The sequence below is a fragment of the Natator depressus genome, chromosome 28 (assembly GCF_965152275.1).
Source record: "Natator depressus isolate rNatDep1 chromosome 28, rNatDep2.hap1, whole genome shotgun sequence".
NCBI lineage: Eukaryota > Metazoa > Chordata > Testudines > Cheloniidae > Natator > Natator depressus.
Genome location: NC_134261.1, coordinates 1,867,149 through 1,883,732, shown reverse-complemented (window position 1 = coordinate 1,883,732; position 16,584 = coordinate 1,867,149). Strand labels below are relative to the sequence as shown.

General features: G+C 65.4%; 2 protein-coding genes across 6 annotated transcripts in view; one reads left to right on the top strand and one right to left on the bottom strand.

Moving 5' to 3' along the window:
* The first annotated feature begins 1,888 nt into the window (after window positions 1–1,888).
* On the top strand, window positions 1,889–6,842 carry GPS2 (G protein pathway suppressor 2). Of its 4 annotated transcripts, none has more exons than XM_074941484.1 (10): window positions 1,889–2,162; window positions 2,930–3,042; window positions 3,286–3,365; window positions 3,741–3,826; window positions 3,915–4,083; window positions 4,168–4,254; window positions 5,049–5,128; window positions 5,565–5,660; window positions 5,746–5,805; window positions 5,927–6,842. In XM_074941484.1, the coding sequence occupies exons 1-10, from the start codon at window positions 2,073–2,075 to the stop codon at window positions 6,008–6,010; spliced, it is 945 nt and encodes a 314-aa protein (XP_074797585.1). In that variant the 5' UTR covers window positions 1,889–2,072; the 3' UTR covers window positions 6,011–6,842. The 4 variants fall into 4 exon arrangements, with proteins under 4 accessions (XP_074797585.1, XP_074797587.1, XP_074797586.1 ...); XM_074941486.1 differs by having other exon boundaries at window positions 1,892–2,162; window positions 3,918–4,083; window positions 5,927–6,841; XM_074941485.1 differs by having other exon boundaries at window positions 1,893–2,162; window positions 3,744–3,826; window positions 5,927–6,840.
* Window positions 6,843–10,023: 3,181 nt separating this feature from the next.
* The window catches only part of EIF5A (eukaryotic translation initiation factor 5A), a 6,918-nt gene continuing 357 nt past the window's right edge, over window positions 10,024–16,584 (bottom strand). Inside the window, exons 1-6 of one of the 2 annotated variants that reach the window (XM_074941483.1) lie at window positions 14,314–14,333; window positions 11,411–11,596; window positions 11,141–11,245; window positions 10,889–11,020; window positions 10,389–10,462; window positions 10,024–10,177 (exon numbers count right to left, since the gene is read on the bottom strand). In XM_074941483.1, the coding sequence (XP_074797584.1) occupies window positions 10,400–10,462; window positions 10,889–11,020; window positions 11,141–11,245; window positions 11,411–11,575 (465 nt within the window). In that variant the 5' untranslated portion in view covers window positions 11,576–11,596; window positions 14,314–14,333 and the 3' untranslated portion in view covers window positions 10,024–10,177; window positions 10,389–10,399. Of the gene's footprint in view, window positions 10,178–10,388; window positions 10,463–10,888; window positions 11,021–11,140; window positions 11,246–11,410; window positions 11,597–14,313; window positions 14,334–16,584 lie in introns of those variants that run through there. The other variant, XM_074941481.1, reaches the window with a different exon arrangement.

Here is a 16,584-nt window from a genome sequence, read left to right as displayed (position 1 = left end):
GCCACACCCCCCGGCCCCTCCCCCCACCCGTGACCCCCAGACCCCTCCCCCCATATTGCCCCCAGGGACCCCCCCAGACCCCTCCTCCCCCACATACTGCCCCAGAGACTCCCCAGACCCCTCCCCTCCCCCCACCAGGGACCCCCCAGACCCTTTCCCTCCCCCACATACTGCCCCAGGGACCCCACCAGGGACCCCCCCAGACCCCTCCCCTCCTCCCATACTGCCCCAGAGACCCCCCAGACCCTTCCCCTCCCCCTGTACGGCAGGGAGGGACCCTAGGGACCCCCCAGACCTCTCCCCCCACTAGGGACCCCCAGACCCCTCCCCTCCCCAACATACTGCCCCAGGGACCCCCCAGACCTCTCCCCCCACCAGGGACCCCCCAGACCCATCCCCTCCCCCACATACTGCCCCAGGGACCCCCAGATTCCTCTCCCCTCCCCCACATACTGCCCCAGGGACCCCACCAGGACCCCCCTCCCCCACCAGGACCCCCCCAGACCCCTCCCCTCCTCCCGTACTGCCCTAGAGACCCCCCAGACCCTTCCCCTCCCCCTGTACGGCAGGGAGGGACCCTAGGGACCCCCCAGACCTCTCCCCCCACTAGGGACCCCCAGACCCCTCCCCTCTCCCACATACTGCCCCAGGGACCCCCCCAGACCTCTCCCCCCACCAGGGACCCCCCAGACCCATCCCCTCCCCCACATACTGCCCCAGGGACCCCACCAGGGACCCCCCTCCCCCACCAGGGACCCCCCCAGACCCCTCCCCTCCTCCCGTACTGCCCTAGAGACCCCCCAGACCCTTCCCCTCCCCCTGTACTGCCCTAGGGACCCCCCAGACCTCTCCCCCCACTAGGGACCCCCCAGACCCCTCCCCTCCCCCACATACTGCCCCAGGGACCCCCCAGACCCCTCTCTCCCTCTGTGCTGCCCCAGGGACCCCCCAGACCCATCCCCTCCCCCCATACTGCCCCAGGGAACCCCCCAGCCCCTCCTACGCTCCCCCACCAACCCCCACTCCTTCCCCCACCGCACTCCCCCACTGACCCCCCTGCCCCAAACACCAACATCCTACTGTCCCCGGGTTACCCCCTCAAACCCCTCCCCCACCATACTGCCCCAGGGACCCCCCCCACCCTTCCCCACCTCCTGCTGCCACCTGGGCACCCCACAACCCCCTCCCCCGGGGCCTCACCCTCCCAATTCCTCCCCCAGCCCACGTCCTCCGTTGGAGCCCAGTCGGGTGACTGGGATGCGGCCCCCCAACCAGTCTCCTTCGCCAGGGACCCCCGGGGCCGGCCCCCCCCCCCCCCCAAGCCCAGCCTGCCCGGGGATCCCCGTTCCAAGCCAGCCGCCTTTCCTTCCGCGCTCGCCCGGCCTAAAGCTGGTGGCTGGTAACGAACAGGAGGCCTAACGAGGCCGGAGCTTTTTCTTTTTTAATTAAACCCGGAACGGGGGGGGGGTTTATAAAGCCTGGCCCGCACCCCCCCACACCCACCCCCCCCCCCCGGAGACGTTTGCCCCGAGAACAGGGGCTGGACCGCAAAGTTGTAACGAATTTTGCGGTTTCGCCGTCTTCCTTTGGACGGGACCCATTTGCGACCCACGGTCCGTGGGGCCGCGCCCTCGGTCCCCCCCTTTCCAAAGGGGCCCCCGCCTACCTTGCAGACTTGGTTAGGGGTCCACGGATGACAAAAGTGGGGGGGGGAACCCCATGCTCGGAAGGGACGGGCCGTGGTTCAGATCGAATCCGGTTTCCCTTCGAAGCCGGCTGCAACCCCCCTGCCCCACCCCCGACACGTCGAAACTTTCCGCTACTTTCCAGCCTGAATTGCCACCCCCCCCGGCCCCGTGTGTGCGTGGGAGGGGGCCGCAGATCCGCTCCCCGGCTCTTGTGGTGGTGTGTTTTTCCTGGGGGCGGGACGGGCTGTGACGAGTTGGCCGTCCTCAGCTGGGAGCGTTTCCACGCGAGGGCCCCTGCATCAGCCGGGATCTCCCCCCCCGGGGGCGGGGGGCGGCCGGCCTGACCCCGGCTGTGTCCCCGCAGAGGAGGAAGAGGTGGACAAGATGATGGAGCAGAAGATGAGGGAGGAGCAGGAGCGGCGCCGGAAGAAGGAGATGGAGGAGCGCATGTCGCTGGAGGAGACCAAAGAGCAGGTGAGATGGGGGGGGGGGCGCGGGGGTCCCCCACCCCCCCTTCAACCCTGCTGGGGCCGGGGGTTGTGAGCCGGGCAGGGTAGGGGGATCCGGGTTCCCCGCTTTGCAGTCTGACATCAGTCATCCCCCCCCCCGCCCCGTTCATGGCACTCCCCCCGCCCATGTCGGGGAGTCCCCTGGCAGTGGTGGGTCTCCGGGCCCTGCCCTCAGGGAGGGGCTCCCCTGGATCCCAGCCCCCTGCCAGCAATGGGTCTCCGGGCCCTGCCCTCTGTGAGGGGCTCCCCCATATCCCAGCCCCCCAGCAGCAATGGGTCTCCAGGCCCTGCCCTCTGTGAGGGGCTCCCCCGGATCCCAGCCCCCCTCCAGCAATGGGTCTCCAGGCCCTGCCCTCTGTGAGGGGCTCCCCCATATCCCAGCCCCCCAGCAGCAATGGGTCTCCAGGCCCTGCCCTCTGTGAGGGGCTCCCCCAGATCCCAGCCCCCCTCCAGCAATGGGTCTCCGGGCCCTGCCCTCTGTGAGGGGCTCCCCCATGTCCCAGCCCCCCTCCAGCAATGGGTCTCCAGGCCCTGCCCTCTGTGAGGGGCTCCCCCGGATCCCAGCCCCCCTCAGCAACGGGTCTCCGAACCCTGTCCTCAGGGAGGGGCTCCCCCATATCCCAGCCCCCCTCAGAAACGGGGTCTCTGAACCCTGTCCTCAGGGAGGGGCTCCCCCATATCCCAGCCCCCCATCTCACGCTGCCCCACTTCCTCCCCCTGCCCGCCCCCCAGATCAGTAAGCTGGGGGAAAGGCTCCAGGCCCTGCAGGAGGAGAAGCATCAGCTCTTCCTGCAGCTGAAGAAGGTGCTGCACGAGGAGGAGAAGCGCCGGCGCAAGGAGCAGAGGTGAGGTGGGGAACGGGGAGTGGTGGGTGGGCGGGGAGGGTCCTGGCCTGGCCCCCGGGGGGCCACCAGAGAGCACTGGGATGAAGCGCGAACTGGGCGGCGGTGGGGGCGGTGGGTGAAGAGGTGACTGTGTTAAACTGGGGAACTCCCTGCTGCAGTGACTTTGCGTGTGGCAGGGTGGCGGGGCAGACGGGGGGGCAGCGGGCCCCCGTGCCAGCCGCTTCTCACTCTTAACCCCTACAGCGACCTGACCACGCTGACGGCGGCACCCTATCAGCAGGGCATGGTCGCGCACGCCGGGACCCACATCCTCAACATGCAGGGTACGGGGCCGGATCTGGGGGGCAGGATCTGAGGGCAGGCCAGGGGGAGGATCAGGGGTGATGGGAAGGCTAAGGGGGTGCAGAAGGATGGGGGGCTGCGGGGGTGACAGCGAGGCCGGGGGGTGGGGGAGGATCAGGGAGGCTATGGGGTGACAGGCAGGGCGGGGGGGGTGGGGAAGGGGCTGTGGGGGGGAACTGGGAGGATCAGGGAGGCCGGAGGGGTGGGGAAGGCTGGGGGCGGGGGAGCACGGCAGGTGGGAGGGGGTTGGAGCAGCCAGGGGGCTGCGAGGGAGCCCAGGGCAGGCCGGGGGTGGCAGCAGTCCTGGGGGGGGGCGAGTGTGGGGACCCCCCCCCCGGTTCACCCCGGTCTCTCAGCAGGGAGCCCCGGCGGACACAGCCGGGCTGGGACGCTGATCTCGGCCGACCGGAGCAAGCAGATCTTCGCGCCCCCCGTGATCACGGTGAGTATCAGGGGGCTAGGTGGGGGCAGATCCCCTCTGTGGGGCGGGGGTCGCTGCGGGGCCACTGACCCGCCCCCCCTCTGTCTAGCAGCCGCGGCACTTCGCCACCCAGCCGGCCTTCGCGCCCGGCACCCCAGAGCACGGGCAGTACCAGAGTGGGCAGGCCGGGCCCAGCCCCTACGCCGTGGGGCAGGCCCAGCACTTCGCCCCGGGCCAGGCCGGGCCCGTCAGCTACGCCAGCAGCCAGCCCATCCGCGGTGAGTCGGGGCCCGCGGGGGGGCGGGGGGGGGGTTCCGGGCCGGGACAGAGCTCTGACCCCCCCCCCGCTCTCTGCCCCACAGGCCCCTCGGCCTTCCCCGCCATGCAGTACCTGTCGCAGCAGCCGCCGGGGTACGCACTGCACGGACACTTCCCCCCCGCCCAGCCAGGTGAGACCCCCGACGCACCCCTCCCCCGACACCCCCCGCCCGCGTGAGACCCCCTCCTCCCCCGCCCAGCCAGGTGAGACCCCCGACGCAATCCTCCCCCGCCCGGCCAGGTGAGATCCCCCCTCCCCCGACACCCCCCGCCCGCGTGAGACCCCCTCCTCCCCCGCCCGGCCAGGTGAGACTCCCCCTACTCCCCCTCCCCTGACACCCCCCGCCCGCGTGAGACCCCTCCTCCCCCGCCCAGCCAGGTGAGACCCCCAATGCACCCCTCTCCCGCCCGGCCAGGTGAGATCCCCCCTCCCCCGACACCCCCCGCCCGCGTGAGACCCCCTCCTCCCCCGCCTGGCCAGGTGAGACTCCCGACACACCCCTCCCCCGCCCGGCCAGGTGAGATCCCCCCTCCCCCGACACCCCCCGCCCGCGTGAGACCCCTCCTCCCCCGCCTGGCCAGGTGAGACTCCCGACGCACCCCTCCCCCGCCCGGCCAGGTGAGACCCCCCCTCCCCCGACACCCCCCGCCCGCGTGAGACCCCCTCCTCCCCCGTCCAGGGAGGTGAGATCCCCTCACCCGCCCATCCGCGTGAGACCCCCAACACTCCCCTCCCCCGCCTGGCCAGGTGAGACCCCCCCCTCCCCTGAAACCCCCCGCCCGCGTGAGACCCCCCTCCTCCCCCGCCCGGCCAGCTGAGACCCCTGCCTCCTTGCCCACTGAGCCTGGCATGAGACGGAGCCCTGCCCCTTCATCTCCTGCCCTCCCAGCACTGAGCCCGGCCCCGCTTCTTTCTCTCTCACAGGGTTCATTCCCCCCAGCACAACCATCCCCCTGCAGAAACAACTGGAACATGCCAACCAGCAGTCCGGCTTCACCGACTCGGTGAGTCCCCCGGCCCCAGGGGGCCTGGCGGGCTCGGGGGGGCGGGGAACGGGGCAGGGGCCTGTCCCCTCTAGGGGGCGCCGGCTCCCCTCCGGCCCCAGTGCAGGGACTGGCTGGCTCAGGGGGGCGGGGAATGGGGCAGGGGCCTGTCCCCTCTAGGGGGAGCTGGCTCCCATCCGGCCCCAGTGCAGGGACTGGCTGGCTCAGGGGGGCGGGGAATGGGGCAGGGGTCTGTCCCCTCTAGGGGGCACCGGCTCCCCTCTGGCCCCAGGCGGGGACTGGCTGGCTCAGGGGGGTGGGGAATGGGGCAGCGGCCTGTCCCCTCTAGGGGGTGCCAGCTCCCACCCAGCCCCAGGGCAGGGACGGGGTGGGAATGGGGCCCAGGGCCCCTGCCTGGTGGGGGTCTCTCCCCAACACTCTGCTCCTTTCTCCGCAGTCGACCCTGCGCCCGATGCACCCCCAGGCCCTGCACCCCAACCAGACCCTGCTGCCCAGCCCCCAGCTCCCCGTCCAGATGCAGCCGGCCAGCAAGGTGAGCAAACCCCCCCCCACATACCCCATTCTCTGGGGGGCCAACACCCCCCCATCTCTAACTCACCCGTCTTTGCTCCCCACAGTCGGGCCTGGCCTCCCCTGGCAGCTTCCCCCACGGCTCCACCCCCCAGCAGCCCCACACGGTGAGTGTATGGGGGGTGACTCTGGCACAGCCCCTCGGGGGCACAGTCTCTGGGTGGGGCGGGGGGGGGATTCCACTGCCCAGCCCCCCCTCGTTAACCCTTGTCTGTCTGTCTCTTGCAGTCGGGCTTCCCTGCCAGCGGCCAGCCGGCCTCTCGTCTCCCCTTCATCCAGCACGGCCAGGGCCAGCGCTTCTACCACAAGTGAGCCCCCGCCCGGCCCGCGGGGCGCCCAGCTCTGGGGAGGGGCCCGCGCCGACACGGCCCCCTCCCCCCGTCAAGGTTCCTTCCCCACTCTGAACTCAGATGAGGGGACCTGCATGAAAACCTCCTAAGCTTACTTTCACCAGCTTAGGTTAAAACTTCCCCAAAGTACAAATTAATTTTATCCTTTGCCCCTGGATCCACTGCCACCACCAAACTCTAACTGGGTTTACTGGGAAACGTAGTTTGGACACGTCTTTCCCCCAAAATCTTCCCAACCCTTGCACCCCACTTCCCGGGGAAGGTTTGGTAAAAATCCTCACCCATTTGCATAGGTGACCACAGACCCAAACCCTTGGATCTGAGAACAATGAAAAAACATTCAGTTTTCTTACAAGAAGACTTTTAATAGAAGTAAAGGAATCGCCTCTGTAAACTCAGGACGGTGGATACCTTACGGGGGAATTAGATTCAAAACAGAGAGAATCCCTCTCGGCAAAACCTTAAATTACAAAAAAAGACACAGACAGGGATAGTCACTCTATTCAGCACAGTTCTTTTCTCCGCCATTTAAAGAAATCAGAATCAAACGCATACCTAGCTCGATGACTTCCTAAAAGTTCTCAGACTCCATTCCTGTTCTGTCCCCGGCCAAAGCATCCCACAGACAGACCCAGACCCTTTGTTTTTTCTCCCCTCCCCCCCCCCAGTTTTTGAAAGTCTCTTGTCTCCTCATTTAATGACAGGTTTCAGAGTAACAGCCGTGTTAGTCTGTATTCGCAAAAAGAACAGGAGGACTTGTGGCACCTTAGAGACTAACCAATTTATTTGAGCATGAGCTTTCGTGAGCTACAGCTCACTTCATCGGATGCATCCTGTGGAAGCTGCAGAAGACATTATATACACAGAGACCATGAACCAATACCTCCTCCCACCCCACTCTCCTGCTGGCAATAGCTTATCTAAAGTGATCATCAAGTTGGGCCATTTCCAGCACAAATCCAGGTTTTCTCACCCCCCGCCCCCCCCCACACACACACAAACTCACTCTCCTGCTGGTAATAGCCCATCCAAAGTGACCACTCTCTTCACAATGTGCATGATAATCAAGGTGGATATTTCCAGCACAAATCCAGGTTCTCTCACCCCTCCCACCCTTTTTTTTTTTTCCCCTCCCTCCAAAAAAAACACACACACACAAACTCACTCTCCTGCTGGTACTAGCTATTGCCAGCAGGAGAGTGGGGGGGGAGGAGGTATTGTTTCATGGTGTCTGTGTGTATAATGTCTTCTGCAGCTTCCACAGGATGCATCCGATGAAGTGAGCTGTAGCTCACGAAAGCTCATGCTCAGATAAATTGGTTAGTCTCTAAGGTGCCACAAGTCCTCCTTTTCTTTTTGTCTCCTCATTGGTTGTTTTGGTCAGGTGCCAGCGAGGTTACCTTTAGCTCCTTATCCCTTTACGGGTGAGAGGATTTTCCCTCTGGCCAGGAGGGATTTGAAAGGGGTTGACCCTTCCCTTGATATCTATGACACCCCCAATAAATGGGGAGCCTCTACTTGCAGCGTGTGGTCTCTGGGGAAGGGGTGGGGGGTACTGGTGTGTGACCCAGGGACAGGGGAGACCCCCCCCTCCCAGGCTTCTCTGCTGCCCGGTCTTCATCTCCCCCCACTACCCCAGGCCCCACCCCCTGTCACATCATGGCCTGGCATGTAACTCCACCCCCTGGGTGGGTCTGGCCCTGCCCCATCCCACCCACCACATAACTCTGCCCCCTTGGTGTGACTGCCCCCCCCCCGTCTGTCACATCCTGCCTGGGCATGTAACTCCAACCCCTCGGTGTGTCTGGCCCTGCCCCCTATCTGTCACAACTCTGCCCCCTTGCTGTGCCTGGCCCCACCCCCTGTCTGCCACATCCTGCCCTGGCATGTAATTCCACCCCCTGTGGATGCCTGGCCCCACCCCCTGTCTGCCACATCCTGCCCTGGCATGTAACTCTGCCCCCTGCGGATGCCTGGCCCCACCCCCTGTCTGCCACATCCTGCCCTGGCATGTAACTCCCCCCCTTGGTGTCTGGCCCTGCCCCCCATCTGTCACAACTCTGCCCCCTTGGTGTGCCTGGCCTCACCCTGTCTGCAGCATCCTGCCTGGCATGTAACTCCACCCCCTGGGGATGCCTGGCCCCACCCCCTGTCTGCCACATCCTGCCCTCGCTTGTAACTCAGCCCCCCCATAGCTGCTGCCCTGAGGGGGCACCCCCCCCCCCCCCAAGCTGGCCACAAGAAGGAGCCAAGGGCTGCCACAGGCCTCTCAGAGGCACTACCTCCGCAGGAGCTGCCCCACACCCCCCACCCTGCCTGGCAGGCCAGGGCTCAGCCTCAGGCCTGGGGGTGGTGTCCCCCCCATGTCCTCAGCCCAGGGGGTTAAGCGCATCCAGCCCCCGAGCAGAGGAGCCGGAGCCAGATCCGCAGGCAGGGTGGGCTCCAGCCCACAGGCTCAGATTTTGGGGGGTGAGGGAGGAATTGCTCCCCTGTGCTCCCCAAACCACATGGATTTTCCACCAGCGTTTCATTCCCATCTGGGCATGGGGGGGGGGGGGGTGGCAGGGAGAGGAGACACTGGGGCCCAATTAAAACTCAGGGCTTTGAGCTCCACCTCCAGCCAAATGCAGGGGGCACTAGGGGCCAGACTGCCCCCCCTCAACTGAAATCAGGGGCCCCTGCCATGAGCTGGGCCCCCCTTGTGCCAGGTGCTGCCCAGACACCCCTCCCCCAACTGAAATCAGGGTCCCCACATCAAACCAGCCATGACAGACACCCTATATTGTGTAGGCTGCATGGGCCCCCCCTTGAGATCAGGGCCAGGAACACAGGCCCCCCCAGTTCTGCAATGCAGGATGTGAAAGGGGAGGGGTACAGAGGGGAGCTGGCCTCTCCCCTCCTGCAGCAGCAGGGCAGGTCCCTCCCCCCATTTAGGACAGGAAATGAACACCCCAGGTGGGGGAAAGGGAAGAGATGGAGACAGTGGGGTTCCCCACTCGCTCCCCCCCAGAACCAGACACAGCAGGAGACAACCCCAGAGCTTCGTATTAAACTTTTATTGAGGCTGATTAACAAATGTGTGGGGGGCAGGTGCTGACCCCTTGACAGCAGGGTGGGGGGGGGGGGGGAGGAGATGAACCTGGAGAAGGGGGCAAGAGAAGGGGGGGCTAGTGAGTGACCCAGGACACCCCCCCTTTGCCCCCACCCCGAGAGTTCCAGCAGGGAGGCAACCAGGGGGGCGCTGGGTACACCCCTGGGTCCCGTGCAGCAGTAGGGAAGGGGAGCAGCTACGCCCCTCAGCCAGGTGGGCCCTGTCCTCCAAACAGCAGGGCAGACAGGTACCCTTTTAGGGGGGGTGGGGCCAGAATGGGGGTATCACCCCTGGCAACAGCTGCCCCACAGCTGGGGGGGGGGGGGGGGAGACAACAGGAAGCAGACAGCTCAGGTCACCTCGACCAATGAGAAGGCAGCAGGATGCTGCGCCCTCACCCCACCCCAGTCACTCACTAGCCTTTTTGCCCTAGGAGAGGCTTAAAAAAAGGGGGGCTGGGGGGTGTGTTGGCCTGCAGGGGGAGGGGGCTGAGATTCCATTTTCAAAAGGACCCAAGAGCTCCTGGGTTTGGGGCACCCCCCCCACCCATTTTTCAAAGGGATCTTAGATTTGGGGGGACCTGAGATCTGCAGGGACTTTGGGGGGTTCTTGGTTTGAGACCCACAATGGCCAGGGTTTGGGGACCCCACCCTCTGAAGGGTTTGGGGGGACATTAAAAAAATGCTTAGGGAGGCTTCCCACCCCACTTCTGTCAATTTCTCTCGCCCCCCCCTTTAAATAATCCCCCCCTTCCTCACACCGATGTAGTGTTCCAAGCACCCCAGGGGAGGAGCAGGGGGGAAGGGGGAGCCAAAAACAACCCCCCCCCCCCCAGGAGGGCAGGGGGGAGAATCAGCTTCCAGAACCAACAAAAAGACCAAATTAAAAGGATGTTTGTTCCTTCGTTTTAATTCCCCGGGGGCAGGGGCTGGGGAGTTTCATGGGGGGGCTGAGATCTGGGGGGGCTGAGCCACATGGAGCCGGTTTTGGGGGGGTTGCAATTCTCTCTGGTTTGTAGTAAAAGTTGCTGTCGCCGCCCTGGAAAAAAAAGGAAGGAGCAATTACGGGGGGGCCGCTCCCCCCCCCCCACTCCCCCAGCAGCCGGGCCCTGCAGAGGCTAGCAGGCCTGCCCCAGGCTTGGCTAGCAAGGCCCACAAGTGGCCAGTGCCTTTGGCTCCGGAGGTCCAGGTTCCCCACCCCCCATGTCCGTCCCGTGCCGCCCCCCCGCCCCCACCCCCCCAGCACCCACCTGTGGTTCCTTTATTTAGCCATGGCTTTGATGGCGACAGCAGCTTCCTCGGTCATTGCAGACAGCACAGTGATCTGGGGGGAGGAGAGGGGTTAGGGGGCCACGCTCCAGAAGATCCTGCCCCCCCCCCCCCCCGCAGCTCCCTTCCTGGGGTGTGGGGGGCAGCCTCTAGATGCTTCTGGAGCAAACACGGCCCTGGGTTCGATTCCCAGCTGGTGGGGTTACCCTTGGCAAGTCACCGCCCTCCCCTCCGGGCCTCAGTTTCCCCATCTCTGCAAGGTGCTTTGAGATCCACCGCCAGGAGACCCGGGGATTATGGTAACGGGGGTCACAGCTGAGCCTGAGCTCATCACTCAGAGCTGCCTGAGTTTGCAGAGAGCTGGAGCCCATTGGTGAGATTGAGCCACACTGGACAGCAAAGGGGTGTTAATCCCCTGCCCCTTTGATCTGGGGGGGCCACCAGCATTGCCCCCTTACCTGCTCCCCCGGCCCCCTCTTACCAGGATCTCTTCTCCGCAGTCGTATTTCTGCTCGATCTCTTTGCCCAGGTCCCCCTCAGGCAGACGCAGGTCCTCCCGCACGTCCCCGCTGTCCTGGAGGAGGGACAGGTACCCGTCCTGGATCCCGATCAGCTGCAAGGCAAGAGGGGGGCCCCTTAGCCAGGCCCAGCAAACGCCACCTCTGGGAAGGGGTTCAGCGAAACTGACGGGAGCGCCCCAGATCTTCGTTAGTCCGCGGGCACCTCCCCTTACCTGGAAGTCGTTTCTCTTGATGTTGGGCACATCCATGTTGTGGGTGGAAGGGCAGATATCTTCGTATTTCTTCCCGGTGAAGATGTCAATGCCAACCAGGTGCACCTGGGGGGAGCCGGGACAGAGTCACTCTGGGGGCTGGGCATCAGCTGCCCCACCGGGAGGATTCTACCCCAGAGATCTGCGGGCAACCCATCGTGCCGGGGCACACAGCTCCCCTCTTCCCCCCCCAGCGAGCGGGCGCAGGGCAGGGCAGGCAGAGCCCCGTACCTTGGCGTGGCCGTGCTTGCCGGTCTTGGAGGTGGACATCTCGACGATCTTGCAGGGGCGCCCCTTGAGCACCACGAACCCGTTTTTGCGGAGGGCCGAGCACTGCATGGGGAAGGTGGCGGAGGCCCCGGCATCGCCGGTCTCGAAGTCCAGGTCATCGGCCATGGTGATCGGGCTTTAGAGGAACTAAGGGGGGGAGAGGAGAGGGTGAGAGCAGGCAGGTTACAGTAACACCCAGAGACCCCCCTCCCCCATCACACCAGGGCTTACAGACCCCTGCCCCCCAAAATCTGGGGCCCACCCCATCACACCAGGGCTTACACAGGCTGCCCCCCCACCCCATCACACCAGGGCTTATGCAGACACCACACACACACCCCTGAAATCTGGGCCCCCCACCACATCAGGGGCTACACATACCCTGCTCTACCAAGATCTGGGTCCCCCGTCCCCCCCACCTCCAATCACACCAAGGCTTAGACAGACCCCTCCACCCTGAGATCTGGGCCGCTCACCACACCAGGGGCTACACAACCCTCCCCTGTCCCCACCAAATCACACCAGGGGTTATGCAGACCCCTCTGCCCTCCCCCACACCCCAGTAAGTGCTGCCCAGCCCCACAACAAGAGAGAGTCCCTGTCCCAGAGCATCTAGACAGAGGGGGTAGAACAACGCACCCAGGGCCTGCCGCTCCAAGGCCCAGTCCAACGCTTGATCAATGATCAGCCCCCACCCCAGGCAAGGGGCAACCTACAGCCCCCCCAGATCCAGCCCCCAATCCCTCACCCTGGCCCTACCTGGTTTCAGACCCTCCTCTCTGTGCCCCCGATCCCACCATGACCTCAGAGACAGGAGAATACAGAGGGGGCAGGCCCAGCCCTAGAGATATGGGGAGGGTGGCCTGGCATTGCGAGCCCCCCAAGTGTAGGGCAACCCAGGCACATTCCCCATGAGGGGCCAGAGCACCTGGCTGCTGCCAGCTCTGGGGAGAGGCAGCAGCCAGCTGGGGGACAAGAGGGAGCCCCCACCCCCCCCAGGACAGGCCCAGCTGAGGCGGGTGGCGCTAGAGGTCCCGGGTCGGAAATCAGGCAGGACACCGGGGATCCACCCCAAGCCAGAGCCCACAGCACCAGCTGGAAGGCTTCCACCTGTACGCCTGCCGGCCCCGGGCGCATCCTGGGGCCTGAGCTACTTGTAGGTCTCTTCTCAACGGGGGGAGGGCAGGGCTTGGCCAGCAGGGGGCTGCAGGTCGGGAGTGAGGGGCACCATAAGAGCAGGGGGCTGCGGGGAGCCCAGGGCTGGGCTAGCAGGGGGCTGTGGGTCGGGAGTGAGGGGCACCGGCGGGGCTGGGCTAGCAGGGGGCTGCAGATCAGGAGTGAGGGGTACTGGCCAGGCTGTGGGGGAGCCCAGGGCTGGGCTAGCAGGGGGCTGCGGGTCAGGAGTGAGGGGCACCGGCCGGGCTAGCAGGGGGCTGCGGGTTGGGAGTAAGGGGCACTGGCCAGGCTGGGGCAGGGCCAGGCTAGCAGGGGGCTGTGGGTCAGGAGTGAGGGGCACTGGCCGGGCTGGGGCAGGGCCGGGCTAGCAGGGGGCTGCGGGTCAGGAGTGAGGGGCACCGGCCGGGCTGGGGCAGGGCCGGGCTAGCAGGGGGCTGCGGGTCAGGAGTGAGGGGCACCGGCTGGGCTGTGGGGGAGCTCAGGGCTGGGCTAGCAGGGGGCTAACACACTGGAGTCCAGAGCAGCACCGGTTTAGAGGGATTTGGGTTAAGTAACCACCTGGGCTCCCAACTCTCCCCCACAGTGCGCGTAGTGGCTCCCCCCTCCTGGCCAGCAGGGCCGGGTGCCCATTAGCCCGTGTTCCCCCCCCCCCCCCGTTAGCCCATGTCCCCCCTTCCCGGGAGGACCCCTTCCCAGGCCGAGTGTCCTGTATTTGCATTAGGAAGCTGAAGGGACAGGGCCTGGGGGCAGCACACGTGGCAGCTGGGGAAATCTCTCCAGCAGAGTCACCTCTGCCCCACGGGATTTCCCCTCCCCCAGCGAGCCCCAGGCACAGGGCAGACAGGGAGGAGCCAGCCTGCAGAGGGGGCACTAGGGCACATCTGTGGCATAGCTGGGGTGGGGAAGAACCCAGGAGTCCTGCTTCACAGCCCTTCCTCCTTAGGGAGGGGAGTGGGGTCTAGTGGTTAGAGCTGGGGGCTGGGAGCCAGGACTCCTGGGTTCCATCCCTGGCTCTGCCATTGGGTTATGTGCAAGCTGGGAGAATCGCTTCCCCATTGCCGCACTGCAGGGCTAACAGCATCCATCTGCCCCTCTAGGACTGAGCGATGAAACCCCCCCCACCACCACCACCACCCATGAAGGGCCGATTCGGAGAACCCAGGCATCCTGGTGCCCCCATTCGAGGCGAGTCCCAGCAGCTGTTCTCCAGCTCTGCTCCCAACTCCCCCTTTGTCAGAGATCCCCCCCCAAAGCAAGTCAGGGCATGGGGTAGCAGGCCTGGATTTCTCTCCTGCCCCCCCCGCGTGGGGGAGAGGACCAGATGACTCATCACTGACCTAGGTTCAACCATAGCAGAGCAAGGCGGCCAGGTCTGCCTGCCAAGCGCCGTGACACGCCAGAAAAGGCGAGAGCAGGCAAGCGCCCTGCAGGGCTCGCTAGCCACGGGGCGGGGGCTCTTTCTCCCGCTCCGGGGGGAGCCTGAGGCAGGCTGCAGGGAGCGGGGCCAAGACCCCAGGGTGAACGGTTCCCAGAGGCAGCAGATCGTCACCATCGCAGGGGACCGGCTTGTGTGTGTCAGTTTAATGACCGGCAAACAAGGCCCACAGGCCCAGCGGTTTTCAACTCGCCGCCCCCCCCCCCCACGCCCGCCCCGTAACTGATTAGCACAACTGCTCCCCATAGCTCACGCAGGGTGACAGCCGCGCAGCTCCACACACGTGCTTCCGTCTGCAGCTGTGGGGGGGGGGAAGGGGGGGAGAAAAAAACTCCAGCAGCTGAAAAAAGTTCCTGCCCCGAGCGCTGGGGAAGGAACCAGGCCGGCTCGGTGGCCCGGCAGCTCCCTCCCACACACGCCCCATGCGGAGCCAGGGCCCTCCCTGCCCCACGGCTCTGCCCCATGCGTCATTCGGTGGCTGCTGCAGCTGTAACCCGGCCCGAGCCCCAGCTCCCCGCAGTCGAGGTCGGCTGCCCCCTGCGTACCCAATGCCACTCATCCATCACTTCTCTGCCCCCCCACTCGCCTTCCTGCCCCGCAAATCCTGGGAACTATTACAAGGGCCACTTTGGCACCAAGGGAGGGCACCCCCGACCCTGTGCTGGAGAGCGCTGCATTGATCTCCCTCTAAAAACCCTCCTAGGCCATGGCAGAGGCCCCCCTTGAACCCCCCAAACCACCTGGAATCTATAGCCCCAAAACCCTGCTGCAGATTCCGGACTGCCTCAGTTTCCCTGCCCTACCTCACTCTAGAGGCCTTTTGCACCCTCCCCTGACACATCATACTCCTTACAACAGGCCTCCAACCCCTAGAGCCCCCCACCCCAGCACTGAAGGGAGCAATGACTCCTCTCAAGAAGGGGGTCTAAGACACGGTGCAGGTCCAGGCACCAGTCACCCCCATTCTCTCTACCCACAGCATGGGGCTGGGGGGGGGTCTCTTAAGCAATGCCCAGCCACCAGCACTGACGCCTTCCCCCCGCCCAATTTCAGTGAAAGGAAGGCTCTCCAGATGCATTTTGGGGGGGGAAAGGTGGAGATCTTCCTTTAAACAGGGAGGCAAGTGTCTCCCCCATCAGTTCCCTTCACCTCATAGTCCTGACCCCACTCCCTGAACCCCAGTTCTTCCCCCCAGAGGCTTATTCAGATCTCCCAGGCAGCCCTCTCCGGGGGAACCCCTCCCACACCTCCATGGGGAGGAGGTGTGACCCCAACAGGGATTCCCCCCACACCCTGACCCCTCCCTGGGAGATGGCCTGCTCAATCCCCACAGCCAGCCCCCCCCAACTCTCCTTCCTCCCATCCCACTCCCTAGGGGGAATCCCCCACACCCCAAACCCCTCTATCCTATAGGGGAAAACCAGAGATCACCTACAATCCCCCACCCTGCTAAGGGGACCCTCCCCCAAATCCTCTTCACTCTAGGGCAACCCATGGTCCCCCTCACCCCCTTTATGCCTTGCCCTGGAGGAAATTAAAATGATTGAGAACCCCTCCCCTCTGCTCCCCACTCTAAGGAGACCCAAATCCCCCCTTCCTCATCTCATCCCCTCCCCACTCTGCCCCCACAAGGGGCCCCCTTAGCTAACCCTCTGTCAGGGAATCCAAGGGCCTCCTCCCCCCACAGCTAACCAGATCTCATTCCTCCCTCCCCTCTCCCTGGTTCCCGGGGGGACCCCACCAGACCCCATCCACCCCCACAAGTGGACCCAAGGCCACCCCCCCAACTCCTTCCCTTACAAGGACCCAAGTCCTCCCCTCACCCCCTCGAAGGGGCCCAAACCCTTAACTCCCCTTCTCCCCCCCCCCCCCCCAATCAGGAGGAACCAAGGACCACCAACTAGATTGCAGCTTCTCCTTCCCTTTCAATGAGGCCCACCTTCCCATCCCCCACAGCAAGACCACCACCCCACCCCCACCCCAACTTCCCAGGGGAACTCAAACTCCCCCTCCATGGTTCCTTCCCCTCCAGCGGGTAGGCAAGCCCCCCTCAGATCCCAGCCCTTAGGGGACCCCCAAGCCCTTAGGGGACCCCAGCCCCCCCCAGAGTCCCCAACACCCCTCCCCCTCTAGCCCGCCCCAACCCCCTCCCCAGCACTTTGGGGACCCCTCAGCCTGCCCCCTAGCACTTTGGGGACCCCCCCTGCTCCTCAGCCCACCCCAACCCTGCTCTAGCCCTTAGGGGCAGGATTAGGGTCCCCTAGCCCCCCTCTATCCCTGAGGGGACCCCCCCAACCCCCATAGCCTCCCCAGCCCCTAGGGGACCCCCCCAGCCCCCATAGCCCTTAGAGGCAGGGTTGGGGTCCCCTAGGGACCCCCCCAGCCCCCATAGCCCTTAGAGGCAGGGTTGGGGTCCCCTAACCCCCCTCTAGCCCTGAGGGGACCCCCAGCCCCCCCACCAGCCCTGAGGGGGCCGCCATACCACCCCCAGGCCTCCCTCCCACCTCTTAGGGGGACCTCCCCG

What these genes read in the sequence shown, in the direction of transcription:
- GPS2 (XM_074941484.1), top strand. Translation starts at nt 2,073, where the DNA reads ATGATGGAGCAGAAGATGAGGGAGGAGCAGGAGCGGCGCCGGAAGAAG. An exon ending in TCGCGCCCCCCGTGATCACG is followed by an intron (nt 3,827 to 3,914) that starts GTGAGTATCAGG and finishes CCCTCTGTCTAG; the next exon opens with CAGCCGCGGCACTTCGCCAC. An exon ending in CCCCCCAGCAGCCCCACACG is followed by an intron (nt 5,806 to 5,926) that starts GTGAGTGTATGG and finishes TGTCTCTTGCAG; the next exon opens with TCGGGCTTCCCTGCCAGCGG.